This window comes from Natator depressus, chromosome 2 (assembly GCF_965152275.1).
Source record: "Natator depressus isolate rNatDep1 chromosome 2, rNatDep2.hap1, whole genome shotgun sequence".
Taxonomy (NCBI): Eukaryota; Metazoa; Chordata; order Testudines; family Cheloniidae; genus Natator; species Natator depressus.
Genome location: NC_134235.1, coordinates 227,934,788 through 227,951,950, shown reverse-complemented (window position 1 = coordinate 227,951,950; position 17,163 = coordinate 227,934,788). Strand labels below are relative to the sequence as shown.

At 39.9% G+C, this 17,163-nt stretch overlaps 1 protein-coding gene across 3 annotated transcripts in view; it reads right to left on the bottom strand.

Annotated features, from left to right (window-relative positions):
* The window catches only part of SPAG6 (sperm associated antigen 6), a 67,666-nt gene that overhangs the window by 21,232 nt on the left and 29,271 nt on the right, over positions 1 to 17,163 (bottom strand). The window contains exons 7-11 of one of the 3 annotated variants that reach the window (XM_074946065.1): positions 15,758 to 15,910; positions 13,828 to 14,019; positions 12,658 to 12,774; positions 6,921 to 7,066; positions 377 to 3,168 (exon numbers count right to left, since the gene is read on the bottom strand). In XM_074946065.1, coding sequence (XP_074802166.1) covers positions 3,102 to 3,168; positions 6,921 to 7,066; positions 12,658 to 12,774; positions 13,828 to 14,019; positions 15,758 to 15,910 — 675 coding nt within the window. In that variant the 3' untranslated portion in view covers positions 377 to 3,101. Of the gene's footprint in view, positions 1 to 373; positions 3,169 to 6,920; positions 7,067 to 12,657; positions 12,775 to 13,827; positions 14,020 to 15,757; positions 15,911 to 17,163 lie in introns of those variants that run through there. The other 2 variants (XM_074946066.1, XM_074946067.1) reach the window with 2 other exon arrangements.

The window sequence follows — 17,163 nt, the reverse complement described above, 5'->3', positions numbered from 1 at the left end:
GAAGCCCTGATAGTAGGGCAAAGAATTACCTGAGCCCAAAGAAGGGCGAAAGAAGCTGTGAGTTTAAAGGAACATAACTACTTGTGCCTGGAAGGGTAAAAGGGACAGTTTATATTTATTTTGTGTTATGGGTTAATAAACCGTCCCCACAAGTGGGAATTATATTTGAAATACGTGGGTGCATGAGATTTCAGAGGGAGATATAGAAGCACTGCTCCAGAGGTAAACTGAGGCAGCAGCTGACCCTTGCACAATCGGCCTTTTCATCAAGCCAACTTCCATGAGTTTGTGTGGGACACGATGCCATTAAACCAGTACAAAACCAGAATTTCTACAGTTAATTCAAACGCAAATGTCTATATTTTGTTACATGGAATTGAGACAAAAGATACACACTTGACAGTTGCCACAGTAATGGTGTAAACATTAACATAGATATAGATATTATTTAAACCAAGAGAGAGAGGTCTGAAGTGCTGTAAAACATAACTATTGAAGCACTGCAAAAAACAGTCGTCATTGAGCTAGTGATCTTAAATTTGAAAATGCAAATAAGTGATAGTGCTGTTTAAGACCTAAATCCTGCCCTGTGCAGCATCAGTGTCCCTGGGGAGTCCTCCAGCCACAGGAGGAGGGAGTGCAATCCAGTGAAGGAGCCTGTTCAACTGCAGGCAACCAGCACAAGATTCTCTAGCATCTCCATTCCCCTGACTGCAGCAGCATGGCAGGATCTAGCAGGATCCTTGGATTATTACTACAGCAGTTAGAGGCCAAATGATTTTATTGGCCTAGGATAAAATGTATAATTGTCTTAAATAATAATTCCCCAATATTGGGCCAGCTTCTGCCAGGCACCAAGCACCCTCCTTTCACACTGTGTTGTCCTCACAGTTGGAGTTCATCCCCTTGGATGATCTGGTCTACTGTGAGAAATTAGAAAAAGATTTAGAGGTCGGTGGTTGGTTTAGGCCCTGAAATTTACCCATGCAGAATCCCTGGGATGTACACAGTGTATCATTCATGGGGTATGATATGGTGTTTACTTTCCTTTAGATATTTTGGTTGCTAAGGAAGGAACCCACCTGGTATGGTCTATGAATAACTCAGTATCAGAATTCATGAAGCCTCTCAGCTTCCACTTCAATTAGGGCTAGATACTGCAAGGTGCTGTGCACTCTACTCCCTCTGAAAAGCGTGGAAGCTGATAGTACTCACACCTCACAGCAGGGACTCAGCCCTTTGTAGAATTAGTCCTTTAGTCAAGATAGCCCATCAATATTTTTGTAAACTGCTGAAAATGATGCTGACAAGAATAAAAGAAAATAGAAATTTAGAATTTGGCCAAGAAAACCCACTCTAAATTATTTCCAACTACACTGAAGCATTGCTCCTGTTATATATAGTTAATTCCTGTTTTATAAACTTACTCAGTTAATACATTTTTTAAGAAAGTAGAAAAATTAATTTGACACATTTTATTGCATGTCAAAAGTGTTCTCTTTAATGCAGGGTTTTCAAATGTCTCTCCCCACACTGAGTAGTTCAACACTCCACTGTAGAAACAAAATTCTTATTATTCTTTCAAAGAAAATGTTACATACTAGAGGGAGAAAAATGGTCAGTAGTTCAAAGGGAATGACAAATGACTATGCCAGGTAAGCTAGTGAATACTCAGGGCTACATCCTGTCCTGTGCTGCACTGGTACCCAAGAGGGATAAGAGGAATTTAAGAGTCTTATTACAACATGTAAGAGGGAAAAATCTCTCCATAGTGCTCCAGCAAGCACTAAAAAGCCAACAGCTAATATCTGCAACATACCTGTGTGGGCGTGATCTATGGATGAGGGACTCTCTTTAGGCTCTGGTCCTGTTTGGACCCAATTCTGCAGTGTGCCAATTGTCTCCTGACAAATGCTGAGCAACCTCAAGTCCTGTTCAAATCACTGGGAGTAAAGTGCCCTCAATTCACTGAAGATGCTCAGTATTTTGCAGGCATTATTCTGAGGGCCCATTCTGTGAGCTGTTGAGTACTTCCTGCCAGATGCTGCGTACTTTCAATCAGAGTTGAAAGTGCTCTGAATCTGACACGACCTTACAGGATCTGGCCCCTATGTACATACAGAAAGTTCCGTTTGGGTGCTCACACTCTGTTCCTGATCAGAGGGGAAGAGAAGTGTGCTGCCCCTTCCCATCATGAGAAATCTTGCCTTGAGCAGCAGGACTCCTGCAGAGGATGCACTGGCCAGGATTCCTGGTCTACCATACTGCACCAGCCAAGGTAGGATTTGATCCTCATATCGCTGTCAGACCCTGTCGCTTGTCTATTTTACACCTACTTCGGCCCCTAGAGACCAAAATCGTACCTCATAAGTCAGTCTCTTGCTTTCCATCAGGGAGGGGTTGGAAATGTTTCAGAGGAAAACAGATTGCATAATAAAAAAGGGTTAGGATTCTCTCAGACCTGGGCAGCTCTAACATATATATAAAGGTACAAACAGGGAAATGGTTACAATACTGGGAAAGCCAAAGCCTGGGCCCAGGTCAGATAACCACTAACTTTCCTTGAGGAAATAAAGAATAAGGACTGATTCTACAAAGAGTTTCTCCATCACAAATCCTTGCCCTCACATGGAGTTCTAGTGAAACATGGGGTAATAACTACTTGTAGGATCAGGCAGAAAAATCAAAAAAGGAGGAGCAAAACTTGAGAAACTAAATTATATACAGAACAAAATTGCTGGAGACACTGAGCTCCCTCAACTTCCATTGAGGGCAGTGGGAATTGAAGAGGGCTCCCGAGTACATCCAGGCAGTGCTCAGCTGCCTGCAGCATGAGTGACTTTTGAGAAACATGAACTCCTGACATTTGAGAAGCCCTGTTCTCAATGTAAGCTTACACAAACACTACAGCACAAGAAAGGGTCAAGGTTATTTCTTCAAACTGACAAAGGATTAACAATGGTGATTAATAGTTCAGAGAATAGGAGAAAGATAAATATTTCAGAATTCAGCAAGACTTTCTGGCTATACTGTACTGTATTTTCATGCCCATCATAAAAGCACATATGAGAAAGAGTATTTTAACAGAAAAACTGAAGCATTTATAAAACTGGTTGATAATTTTCCACCCTTTCCAGAAGTGCATCAGAATATCCAGGAGAATAATACCTGAAAAAGAAACATTTTGTCTGTGTATTAGACAAGAGAATATATATTATGCTAAATATTTAAATTATACTAATATCTAGTGTATTTATTACAAAAACTGCTAGACTCAAACTTGGGTTATAGCTCAAGAAGATCTGTAATTATCCACCTGTAATCCTTTAAGAGACTGTTTCTGTACTACCTTGCATCTTGTGTCATCATTTACCCCTAAGCAAAATGACTGTAAAATGCCAGTATTCAGACCTATAGGACCAGATTTTCAGAATTGCTCAGTATTCAATTGGAGTCAGATTTTCAAAAAGAGCTCAGCTCCCATTTAGGCACTTAAAGGAAGTGGCCAGTTTTCAAGAGGGCTCAGCACCCAACAGGACTCTTCTCAATGGGAGCTGCTGGGTGTTGAGATCTTGAGAAACACTGGCCCTTAATGCAAAGCAGGAGTTTCCACAGAATGGCTGTCACAGCATAATGGTTTACGGCTGCCAGAGAAATGCAAGTGCACGTGTCGAAAACTAATGCAAAGGCAAAAAGTTGATTAATGTACAATGTTAGTAACAGTGATCTTGTAACAATGTTTTATGGCAATGATCTTATTTCTGTAATACCAAATGACTGATGGAGATTATATTATTCAAGAGATTTTTATTAGAGTAGAAATTCACTGTGACTTTACTGACCTACTGCATTCTGACTGGCTTTGAGAACAGACCAGTTGTGTGCCTCAAGTAATCAGAGGCCAGCATTTTATTTTATTTTATTTTGTTTTTTAAGCAGGCTGCCCTTTTCTGAATAAGCTTGCTGCTGACCAGTTGAAGGCTTTTTGTTTTTGCTTTTTTAACAGAACTGTACCATTTACCTAAAGGTTCATTGGTGAAAATTTATAAAATCCTTCCAACCCTGCAGGCCTCAAGCATATTACACTATAGTTCATGGTTTGACATAGATGCTAGAATTTTGTCTGCACTGAGATTTCTAATAAATACGCTTAGTTTAGACTTCATAGAAGCCAAATTTTAAAATTTGTGCACATTTTTATGTACACCCGGATCTGATGTAAATCCATATATGCCCCAGTGTGTGTGTAAGTCAGTGTTTATCCCATACCCAGCTATGTATGCAAAATCTCACCTATGTGCATCAGATATTTGCATGTCTAAGTCAGATGTGCACTTTTATGCTCACTTGTTTGTAAATTAAGCCCTATTTTTATGATCTACAAAAACTGCAAACTACAAAGGATCATTGATTTGGTAAATCATTCATGGAATTTTTAAAAACCTATATCCGTGGGGTGAAATATCCTAAAGACACCTAAAGGAATTATTAATTCTGTTAACCTATAGGGTCCAGGGGAGAATTTTATCCTTTATTTACTCACAAATAAAGTCCTAACAAAGGCTTTTGAAAGTCCATTGCATACTGATTTCTTTATGCTGGACTAGTTTGTTTCTATTCCAACTTGGCAAGATAAGACCAAGAAAAACTACGTTAAATTTTTCCAATGCTTTGCTTAGAAACAACCATGGTCAAAGTCTCTCTCCCTTGAGAAACTTCTGGAGAATTTCCTTTGTCAGTGGGATTCATTGAAGACTTTGCATTGAGGAATTTACAACAGTCAAGTTGCTCCCTTTTTTACAAGCCACCAAAGCTTACAAAAACCACGTCCTGCATTCTTGATGTTACACGAATATCAGACTTAAGAGAGCTGGATGAAGTTTCAAAATCAACACACAGACCAGGAAAGGAATGAGGAATAGGAATAGCTGTATATACCTCAATATTTCCAAATCATATTATGGTCATCTTATTCAAGAACAACAAATAAGGTTTTGAATAGAGACATTATCAATTTATGCCCAATAGGGTAGCTATATTTATTCTTAATTCTAAAAGTTATTAAGAGTGGAGGCAAGCACCCTAGTTGTATAAGCAAAAATCACTTCAGTGCTATACCAGAAAGAGCCTTCAATCTACATAGTACTGAAGTCTTGCACTGCTAGCTATCTGTCTAGGTTCTTATACCATACCTATCAGCATAATATCTGAGACTTGTATTACTGTGTATGTTCCTAAGAAAACACAGTAATACTGTATGTCTAAAGATCCATACAGAGCCATTGTGGCAGATGTATGCTGCACATCTCAGAACAGTGAAAGCCTTGACTACAAGGAGATAGGAGTAAGGTTTGTTATACTGAAACGTGTTCAATCAGAAATCCCAAATGCTAGCACGGGGGAGGGGGGTGTGTTAATAATGCATGGAATTTCTGTTTGCTCCATTCTCCTCACTGATTTTCTACAGAATCTAAAACTTTATATAGTTGTTTTGTAAATCCATTATTAGCTTTTGTGAAAATAACTTTCCCAAATGCAAATTAATGTAGCTGTCTTCCTGAATCTGCAGACAGACAGCCTGAAACAGCAGCTTTACAGGACAAATCCAGCCCTGACCTCTGGAGCACCATAAGGGCCAAAGAGGTGGCGGGGGTGGCGGGGAGGGAGCTTAAAGGGCACATTTTCTTCATTACACCAATGGCATGTTTCTTTGCTTCCCCTAACAAAAAAAGTAGTTTGTAGCTAAAGGAAACGAAGTACAGCCAAAAAATGTAAACAAATGTCTTTTTTTATTCTGTATTGTTACTCTTCATAGCTTGAAAATGTCTTGATGATTCTTTACCCCTTTGGCAGTCACTGAGTTTTCCCTTGCAGAAGCAAACAAGACTCCATTTCTGTACAACTTCTAATTTGCAGCAGCTATTAGCCAGTGTTTAACTTGTGCCAGAGCTTTCCAGGGCTGAGCCCTGGCACCTCAAGGCTTGGCAGTTCATAGCCCCAGCACCTTTCATTACAAATTAAGCACTGCTATTAGCTAACAAATGCTGTTTACGATAGTTAAAATTGATGACGCTGATGCAAAGAACCAGTACAGGGAGTGCAACAGTACAACATCCCCATAAGTATGTTGCTGAAGAGAAGAACTGGTAAATGGATATCTAGAATTCAGGGGGAGATTTCCCTCCTTGTTATAAGTTAAGGTTGGTGACATTTTGAGTGCCAGCTATTTAACAGTATTTCTGTATTCATTAAGAGCAAAACTCACCTTGGTGCAGACAGCTGGTGCATGGTCCTTTATATAGAACTTAAGCCTCATGAGGAGGTTCAGGGAAGGAGCAGCTGTGGTTGCAGCAACAGAGCAGGAGGCTCTCTGCACCCTGGTACACTGAAGGAAGTTTCAGTGAAGCCTCGGAACAGGCTTAAAGTTAGCTCAAAGAACAGTGTTTGGGAAGTCAGAGGAGACACCAAAAGATACATTAGCTGGATTCCATGGCCTGAATACTCCATGTATGGGGCAGAGACTGCTACTGCAGCTTACTGATTAGCATGGCATCCAGAAGAGTGGTGTTGCAGCCCCAAAGCCTGACTGGTAGATGTGGGAGTTAATTCTATTCCCCAACTCCCACTTAGTTCCCTGCAAAAGGTCAATCTTGGGTTTATTTAGGAAGAGGTAAATTTGAACCTGAGAGGCAATTTAAAAAAGATAATAATAAAGCATTCACAAAGACAGGAAAGTATCTGTCTAATTTTTTGTTCATCCAACTACTCTTTGGGGCTGATAACCAAAGATGATCATTAATTTTAAAAGGACATTCACACAGACCTTAAATTATATTTTAAATCTCTCGTTTTGTGCCATTGCTTTGAAGACAATCTAACAATGTAACAACTGTGAATTGCTACGACTTCAGTTTCCTCACCTTACTATTTCCTCTGGGTAACAGTTGTTAATAGTGTTGATGTACTCTTGAAGAAGTGACCCTGGCTCTGCTTTTATCTCTTGAACTTTTTTAAGTCCACCACTTGTTACAAAGAGACGTCGTGCTTTGCTATCATGCGGCAGCACCTACAAAAAATGAAGTATATAATGAGTGTTAAACTTTCCTTTAAAAGAGCCTTCTACATTGCTAAGCTTTAATATTAAAAAAAAATAAATCAGAGAACATACACAGAGAATGAGATAAAACAGAATTGCAACCAATATTCAAAGATGTAGCGCCTCCTGTAATAAAGGTTTTATTTTAACTTGTTGGTTAACTAGGAACAATTAAATCTTGAGCCACCTCCACAGAGCTGCAACATAATTTGACTTGTTCATTTAATATACACCACTGTAAATCATAAAAAATGCTTATGACAGCTTTATGCAATTAATATTTTAATTGTTTCTACAAAACAACATGCCTGTGAAGATGAAACAAACAGAAAACTAACATGGAATGATAATTGCACCTGTCCCATTACCACTGAGTTTTTTAAGTCTTTTATATTGATTCACTCAGTTTATTTGTACAGCAGATTTTCATATCATTCTTATGATCTAATATGGATTGTTACTATCAACTCAAATTCCTGGATATTAAAAATCCCTGCATCAAATCCCGCAATCCATCTGTGTAGCCATGGATGGCCCCTACAGATAGCAAAAATGCAATGTTTCTTCTGCAAAAAGGGGATGGAAAGCAGAACTGGTAAGTAAAGGGATTTTGCAGCCCCCTGAATGATGCTGATATGCAGCTCTCTCCAGAGGAGGAGGAGGGTTGTGGGCAGGCAAAAAAGAATGGCAGTAGTTGGCCAGTGGGTCTACTAGGCCAGAATGGTATGTGGAGTGAAACAATGAGCTGTTACAGCTACATCTACATCACAAAAATAGCCATGATTGATTAAACATGGTTGTACCCAACCCTGTAGATTAAACCCTACATGGGCAAAAGCACTTTATAACTTGATCTGGCCCCATTTAATCTGGCTGGGCAAACCAAGTTTTAAATTTGGTTGTGTTTCAGTTGTTGTTAACTAGCACGTTGGAAAAAAAGAGCAACTATGCTAAAAGAGTGGGGAAAAGGAATGAGACACGTTCCCCATCATGTAGATGAGCTAACAGTTTGATCAGACAAACTTCATTTCTCTAGTTCCTTTTGTACCATATAAAACACCCCCAGAAGGATTAAACAACAGACTGTCCTGGCCCTCAGGTAGAGAGGGCAAAGGGAGAAAGCAAGGAGCTTGTCCCCATTACCACTTCATGCAAGGGCCAGGAACAATTACAATCCCTTCACTGTGGAATTGCTGCATCCAAGGGCACCAATTACCTAAAAGGGGGTAAGCCACACCCCTTCCTCCCTCCATACTGGCTCCCAAAGCTGGCTGCGGGGAGCAGGATGCACCCTCCCCTTAAGCAAGAGAGATCTTAGGGAGGGACTGTGTTTCTCAGAGAGGCACAGTCCTTCCCTCAACCCACACTGAGACAGTGTGGTGATGCACAGACCCGTACTCAGGGCATTGTTCAAATGGCCATAGCCTCCCCACAGTGAAGTGCACTTTAGACAATAAGGCTTTTACTTGGCTATAAGTTAGCTGATGGAAGCAATCTCCATAATGTCCAAGGACAGAGAATTTCAGAGTTATGGTGCAAAAACACTTTTACTGCAAAGAACTTCATATAAATGTATACATTATACATAAACCACCCAAGCATAGTTGGGTGAGGAGAAGCATAAAGAACCAACATGTCATCCAATATAAACTGTGTCCAAGCCATTTACAGCATTAGAAACAGCAAGAATCCATACAATGGGCAGCTGGCTATTAAGAACTCCCTTCATTACTTGCTGTGGTCAGCAGAGCTGGTTGGGAATTTTCAGAAAATGCTGATTTGTTGAAACCATTCATGCGGAAGAGTCAGTTTCAACCATTATTTTCAAAATTGAAAAAACATTTTGTTTTAACATTTTTTTAAATGAAAAAATCCATTTTTCCAGGTTGAAACTGCTTTTCCTTTTGAAATGTAAGTTAGTTATAGTAAGAAAGGAAAAAAAGAGAGAGAGGGTTACTCACCTTGTGCAGTAACTGAAGTTTTTTGAGATGTGTCCCCCTTTGGGTGCTCCACTTCAGGTGCTGGTATGTCCCAGTGCCGTTGATTGGAGATTTTTGGTAGCAGTGTTCGGTCAGGACATGCGTGCACAGTAGCTGTCTCACTGCACTGTTGGAGTCTCATCTAGCGCGCATGCAGCCCGACCTCTTCAGTTCCTTCTCTACCATAGAGTCCTTGTATCGAACTCCAAAGTAGAGGGGAGGAGAGTGGGTAGTGAAGCACCCACAGGGACTCACATGTTGAAGAACCTCAGTTACTGCACCAGGTGAGTAACTCTCTCTTCTTTGAGTGCAGTCCCTGTGGGTGCTCCACTTCAGGTGATTGTAGAACAGTGTCCACTATGGCTGGGGGGACTTTGGAGTTACATGCATAGTGGAGGAGAGGACTGGTAGACCCAGCATGGCATCAGCTTGTGAATCTTGTGTAATTGCTCACTAGTTAATGAACATATGTTCTGAGGCCCATGTAGCTGCTCTGCAGATCTCTGAGATATGTGGTGGATTGGACCTCCTTTTTGGGGTGCCACCGGATGTGCGGAGGTCCCACTGAGCCCGCCTGTCCCACCAGCCTGGGCTGCCCCTACTCTGTGCTGCTGTGACAGATTCTCAAGCCCCTTTCCAGCACACACACAAGTAGGGACACACCCAACTCAGAATGACACCCAGAGACTGCGATCAGCTGTGTGGGAGGACTCAGCTAGGGGATTGCCCAGCACTCTGGTGTGCAAACCCAAAATTAGATTGTGTTGCGCTGTATAGAGATCTATATAGCGTAAGCTCATGAAAATTGCCCCCTCCCTGAACGTGGAGGAAGATAGACATAGCTCTTTGCCCCCCCAGTTATGAATTGCACAAACTGGGTTTCAGAAAACAAAACAAGTTTATTAACTATAAAGGATTAGAATTTTAAGTGATTCTAATGGATAGCAAACAGAACAAAGCAGATCACTGAGCAAAATAAACAAATACACATCCTAAGCTTAATTCACTAAAGAAACTGGTTACAAATAGCAATTTCTCACCCTAACTTATCTAAGGTATCTAGCTAATATTTTTCTTTTTTCTCTTTCTACAGGGGAAGAAGCTGACGCACTGCCCCAAGTTCCGTCTTCAGCCAAGGATGGTTGAGAAGGAACTGAAGGGGTTGGGTCATGCGCACGCTAGATTAGACTCCAACAGTGCAGCGAGACAGCTACTGCACATGCGCATCCCATCCAAACACTGGGACAGAAGATCTCTGATCAACAGCACCAGGATGCACCAACACCTGAAGTGGTGCACCCATAGGGACAGCACTCAAAGAAGAATATAAAAATTTCAAATGGTCAAAATCAAAATGTAATGTTTCAGATAAGCTGAACCAAGAATTTTTTCAGATTTTCAGTTCACAAACATTTTTGAGATTGACTTTTCATCCTGATGTTGAACTGTTCAGTACCTCAAAATTTTTTGCAGGATAGGAAAATGGTTTCCTGGCCAGCTCCAGTGGTCAACACACATAAGCAACGTGGCACTGGTATTTTGAACAAATGTGCAATCCTTATTGATTTAGACAGATGTATAAATAAGCCTGTGAAATGTAATACTAGATAATATCAGAACATTTTATTTGGGCATTACCAGCAAAGAACACCACAGCAGGACAATCTGGCACTCTCTACTAAAGGATTATGCAATATTGTATTTGAAAGAAGAAAGGCCTATAGTGGAGTGGGATTCCCTAACAGCTGGTCACCATGGCAGAAACTCAAAATACCTAAAATCCATGACAATTATTCAGAGTTTAAATAAAATATTTTAATTACATTAATTTTTATCTTTCTTTATATTTTGCTCAAATCTGTTACTGAAATAACAGACACAATTGCACATTTTAAAGAGTTTGGAAGAAGATTTAGGATTTTTCCACCTAGTCCAGGTGTCAAAAGATAAAAAGTCTGGAGTCAAAAGATAAAACACAGAACTGGAGAAGCTTTTACTTTTAAAACAATTTTTCAAATAATTGATTCAATTCACCCGTGCAGAGAGCTTGCACTAGACCTAAAACATGGCTTCAGTGGAACTTAAGCGATGCACTGACCTAGTGGGGTTCTCTGCATAAGGGATAATTTTCTACTTTGGCAGAGGAGGAAGACAATGTCTTGCTTATGAGTAAGGCTAAGATTTTTTGATGGTTATTTTTAATAAAGACAGGTTTCAGAGTAACAGCCGTGTTAGTCTGTATTCGCAAAAAGAAAAGGAGTACTTGTGGCACCTTAGAGACTAACCAATTTATTTGAGCATGAGCTTTCGTGAGCTATAGCTCACTTCATCGGATGCATACTGTGGAAACTGCAGAAGACATTATATACACAGAGACCATGAAACAATACCTCCTCCCACCCCACTCTCCTGCTGGTAATAGCTTATCTAAAGTGATCATCAAGTTGGGCCATTTCCAGCACAAATCCAGGTTTTCTCACCCTCCGCCCGCCCCCCCCCCCAAACTCCAAGAGAGTGGTCACTTTGAATGGGCTATTACCAGCAGGAGAGTGAGTTTGTGTGTGGGGGGGGGGGCGGAGGCGGAGGGTGAGAAAACCTGGATTTGTGCTGGAAATGGCCCAACTTGATGATCACTTTAGATAAGCTATTACCAGCAGGAGAGTGGGGTGGGAGGAGGTATTGTTTCATGGTCTCTGTGTATATAATGTCTTCTGCAGTTTCCACAGTATGCATCCGATGAAGTGAGCTGTAGCTCACGAAAGCTCATGCTCAAATAAATTGGTTAGTCTCTAAGGTGCCACAAGTACTCCTTTTCTTTTTAATAAAGTCACAGACAGGTCACCAGCAACAAACAAAAATTCACAAGCCCGTGACTTTTACTAAAAATAACCGTACAAGCCACAGCAGAGGTGCACAGCCCCAGCTGCAGCCCTCACTGCGTGGCAGAGGCGCACAGCCCCAGCAGTGGCCACCGGTGGAAGCCATGGGGCTATGTGGGGAGCATAGCCCCGGCTCCAGCCACAGCCTCAGCTGAAGAAGTCACGGACGTCCGGTAAAATCACAGAATCCGTGACTGCCGTGACCTCCGTGACTAAATCGTAGCCTTACTTATGGTGACTGCTTTCTTCCCCATCCAGGATTATCACTGACAGTTCCAGAGACAGCAGTATCTACCCCTCTTCAGCTAGAGCAGGTCAGTCCCAGGTAGGATCTTAGGTTAATAAAAGGAAAATGGATATATTTGAGGCCCCTACCACCCACCTCCTGAAAGAACAGCTCAGACTGATTTTAGGAATACTTCAAGAATACTGGATGACATGCTGTCTAAGCTGGAGACATAGGGTGGGCAAGATAATAGCTTTTATTGGACTAACTTCTGTTGGTGAAAGAGACAGAGCTCTGTGTAGCTCAAAAGCTTGTCTCTTTCTCCAATATAAGGTGGTCCAGTAAAAGATATTACCTCACCCACCCCCCTTGTCTCTCTAATATCCTGGGACCAACAAAGCTACAACAACACTGCAAACATGCTGTCTAGGTAACAGATGGCTAATCTATCATTCACCAAGCAGAGCCTTTTCTTACCTTACTGAACTGCCCAACTACGTGTTTCAGAATATTGGGAGGCACATCATGCAGCAAGGGTTCAAGTGCTGGCAGATATGTGCATTTCTGCAAGATGTTCTTTAGGGCCTTTTTAGTCTATTGAAATGCAAAACAAAATGTCTATAGTAAGACACCAATGAAACAACAATGTGAATTTATGTTCCACACTCCTGGGGTTTGAAGTCTGATCAATTTGCTTTTTTGGTCAGAATTATTTCAAAAGGGCATTTTTCTGAATCAAAACTATACAATCCATCAATTAATTTAATGAAGAATCAATTGTCGGCTCATCTTATCAAACTGCAAAACAAACCGTCAGTGCATCATATTCCTATTAAGTTATCTACTCAAAGTAATGGCAATTTTCCTCTGACTACAAGGGAAAAGGGAGCAGGCCCCCTAAACAAATATAAATTAAAGTACTGTAATGTGACAAAAAAGTTAAATTAAAAGCATGTTTTTAAAAGATTGTATTTGAGTAGTAGTTTATTAGGAGACCCTGCCAGTCTGGAGCCACACCTTGCACTGCCACCTCTGCAGAGGGAAGTGAGTGTACATCAGTGTTTGGGTCTTAAACCAGAGAAAGTACAGAAAGTAATGACCTAATTGAGTAGGACTGCAGGTTCAGAGAATGTTGGCCTTTTTTTAAAATTTTTATTTTGTGACCATTGGCCTTAAAACTCTGAAAATGGCTATATAAAGGTGGAGTCTTCTTACTCAACAGATTTGGGGCTGATCATTCCCTAGTTGGCTTCACAATGGCATGACATGATATGATAAGATATATATATATATATCATATATTATACCATTACATCATTTCCTGTAATGTCACACAAAAATCTATTTCAACAAAGGGTAATATGCAGACAGTAACTGGCCCCCTTGTAAATGTGTAATGATGGCCCTAAATATGGACTATACTTTACCCAAGAGTGGTTTTTCTAAGCCAGCAAAAACACATTTCATGCTGACAGCACTTATAAAATTGTAAGAAAGGCTTATGTGTACAAAAAATAAAAATACACCATTAGACGTCACTCACTGACTGGTAGCATGATAATATTGAATAACAATTAACACTCTGTAATTTTGAAGGACTTAAATCTGATGATTAACAATGCATAATATTTCAGACACTGCACCTACTTTTACTTGAAGATCTTCTGAGCTTTCTGTTTCCATATACAGGGAAAGCAGCACTGGTAACACATTTGTTACAGCAACAGCACGTGCATGCTCTGGAGTGTGTCTTCCAATCTGTCCCAAGGCCCAAGCAGCCGCTGCCTTAATATGATCTTCTCGTTCCTCTGACAAGCAGATAGACAGCTGTGGCACCCCCTGTAGTATTCATTAAAAACACAAACATTATGAATCTAGGGCAGGACTAGACACTGAAACAGATTATTAGAAAAAGCTTGTTTTTTCTGTTTCTATTTTTCTGGCTTGAATAAATTGTAGATGAACATGGGATGGAGCTATCATTTTTCAAGTGAACAAAGTGGCCAGAAAGAATTTTTTAAAAAATCTATACAAGTCTAACTGGAGAGAGAATATTAAATCTGCCAGTTTCTCTGAGTTTTAGGGCAGTTTGAGTGAACATGTCAGCTACTCCAAAGGATTCAAAGAGCTGATGCCACAATTCAGGCTGCAGCTGAAAGCAAAGCTGCCATTTTTGTCAGACACTGATGTTCCAAGGTCTTTAGTACTTTTTTATTTACTTTATACTATTTTTAGGAACAGGAGTCTTTCATAATGTCATTTTTTCCTTTTTCATTGGACACAATTGATCTAAGAACGACTAATACATTATTACTTAGGGGGATGTTGACCCATAATCACATGAGCTGGGACCTTCGTCAGTTAGATTGCTCCCTTAGTCATGCCCAGTTTATAATTAGAATTATGTATTTTGATAATGTATAACACCTATTCAACTATCCACTGGCCTTAACACACATCAAAACATTATGTTAGATACAATTATATTTAAGAAATATTAAACCCTCTTCTCGCCTATTGCACATATGGTAATTCACCTACCCTCTAACGTTATTATCAAACACATTCATTTAAAACTGAAAAATCTACAAACATCAAACTTATTAAATCCAAAGTATCATATGCACAGCTGAATCAAACTATATAATGCATTTCAGGGACCAAGATTGTGTGTAAGCATGATGATTTTTGTTGTAAACTTATTATACTAGTAGCAGTGCAGTCATAGTGGTTTAGTAAATGATATGCCATCATAAATTCTTGTTTCAAAAAGGATTATCATGTGGGCACAAATATTCATTTTTACAGGAAACAGGCTATAGAAAGTCACACCTTTTCTTTTCTTTGCGTGTGCAAATGCAACTCAGCATAATTTTACATTTCAACAGATGCTTTTTCTAGTAAACCAATCCATACCAACATTGCACAAAAGCAGCAACTCATTAAGGACCTTACTTTTCCAGACTGTCCGATCATTTTGAACACTTTGAGTAATATTACAGAAGATGCACTCATATCACTGGGTATGTCAGCTTGTATCAAAACTATACATGTTTTAAAAAATTGTAATATGGTTGTTTATTTAATAAAGGCACACAAATTATAATTCTTATACTGAATAATTTAACCTAAAAATTACATACAACTGCCTAGTCTCATTATTGAAAAGAATGGATATGTTTTATCAGCAGTTTAAGAGCACTGTTCCTGCCAAGTGTGAAATTTAAAACTGATGTAGTTTTACTCTTTCCTTAATAGTTACCTGTAAGTACATGACTGAAAAACAGGGCCCTGATCTTAAAGTTAACATGTACTTAACTTTAAGTGCTTGAGTAACTTCACTGATTTCAGTGGAGCTACTCAAGTGCTGAAAGTTAAGCATGTGATTAAGTGTTTGCAGGATCAGAACCTAAGGGACATACAAAACAGAAAAATATGCTGGTACTTTTTCTATGATGTGCATTACTAAACAAATCAATAAACCACTCCACCCAATCATTTGTGGGACTATATTCTACCTCTTCTTCTCAGAAACTCACTGTAAGGGTTATAAGAAAACAAGGAAGCAGGAGCTAACCTTGGAGATGATCACTGCCATTGCCAGGTTCTCAGAATGAGCTGCTACGTAGCCAAGCATCATGATGCCAGGCAGCCTGACGTTTCCTTTGCAGTTGCCAATACAATCAATCACAGCAGCAACTCCTCCTGCATTGACTATAAGTTGTGAAAGCTGAAAGAAAATAAACTAGAGAAATTAGATACTGTAGAGTATCTATAACCATAAAGCAGTATACTCAGGAGAGTATTAAGTATTTCACTCCTGTTTTTTAAAAAGTGTATTTCTATTGTTCACAATCAAGTCACACTGGAGTAAAACTGGAGTAACGGAGTGATGAATCAGATCCATTCTTTGGACTTATGAGTGCTAATAGTGTAGCAAAACATCGACAGTGTGATGAATGTCTCTGTTTTCTATTAACTTTACTGCAAGATAAGCTGGACATTGAACGTTATGGACTTGCCTAATCCAAAAATCTATTTAGTAAGTATTTATTGATGAATTATGCAGACGAAAGTTGAACATGTTAATGACTTGTAGAAATATACATATTGAGCCAGATGCTCATTTACACTAAGGCCCAATTACACCACTCAGTGTGTGAAGGGTCCTTAAAGCAGGTTCATGTGTAATTTGCTCTAAGAAGCCTTGGTGCAAAGAATAATCAGGACTGGGGTCTTTAATGCCCACAGAGTAGATTAAACTGTGGTTTATATTTTTCCAAATGATGTCACCTCTAACATCACTTAGACAGCATCATTTGAGTGGTTTAGGACATCACAAACATTTAGAGATTATATTAATTTCATATTATTATGGGGGATTTTTCCACCTATATTGATGGGTATTTTCAGTTTTATCTAAAATTCCCAAAGCATTTTAGGAACAGGACCATTTTGTTAATGCAACAGCTTGGTTAGAAGATGACCGCTTTAAAAGTTAAGTACTTTAAAAATATAAATACTCTACATGGCTGTTGACTGCAGTCACTTAGGGTCAAATCTTGTATCTGTGCACAGGCACAGAAAACAGAAGGGAAATCCAAGAGAGAGGGGAAGGAATCCTCCCTTTAGGCTGTAGAACAGCCGCAAAGCTATTCCATGACTACTACTGCAGCCTCCAGACCCACCAGCCCCACACCCTCCTCCACTGTCCCCTCAAATATGCATAGGGAAGTCCAGTAGAGATGTGCTCCACAGCACTGAGGGGGTTTGGACCACTGCATGAGCTCACCAAATCCTGCTGCCGTACTAGTTCCCTTGTGTTTGCAGAAGGAGGCCAAGGGGACAATTTCCAGAATGTTCATATAACTGATATATCTGACTAGTTTAGAAAAGTCCTGGGGCCAAAGTCAGCTCTAGTGTTGCACAAATTCCTTCAGTTGATTTACAGCAGGGATGATTTTGGTCCAATAGTTATCAGTC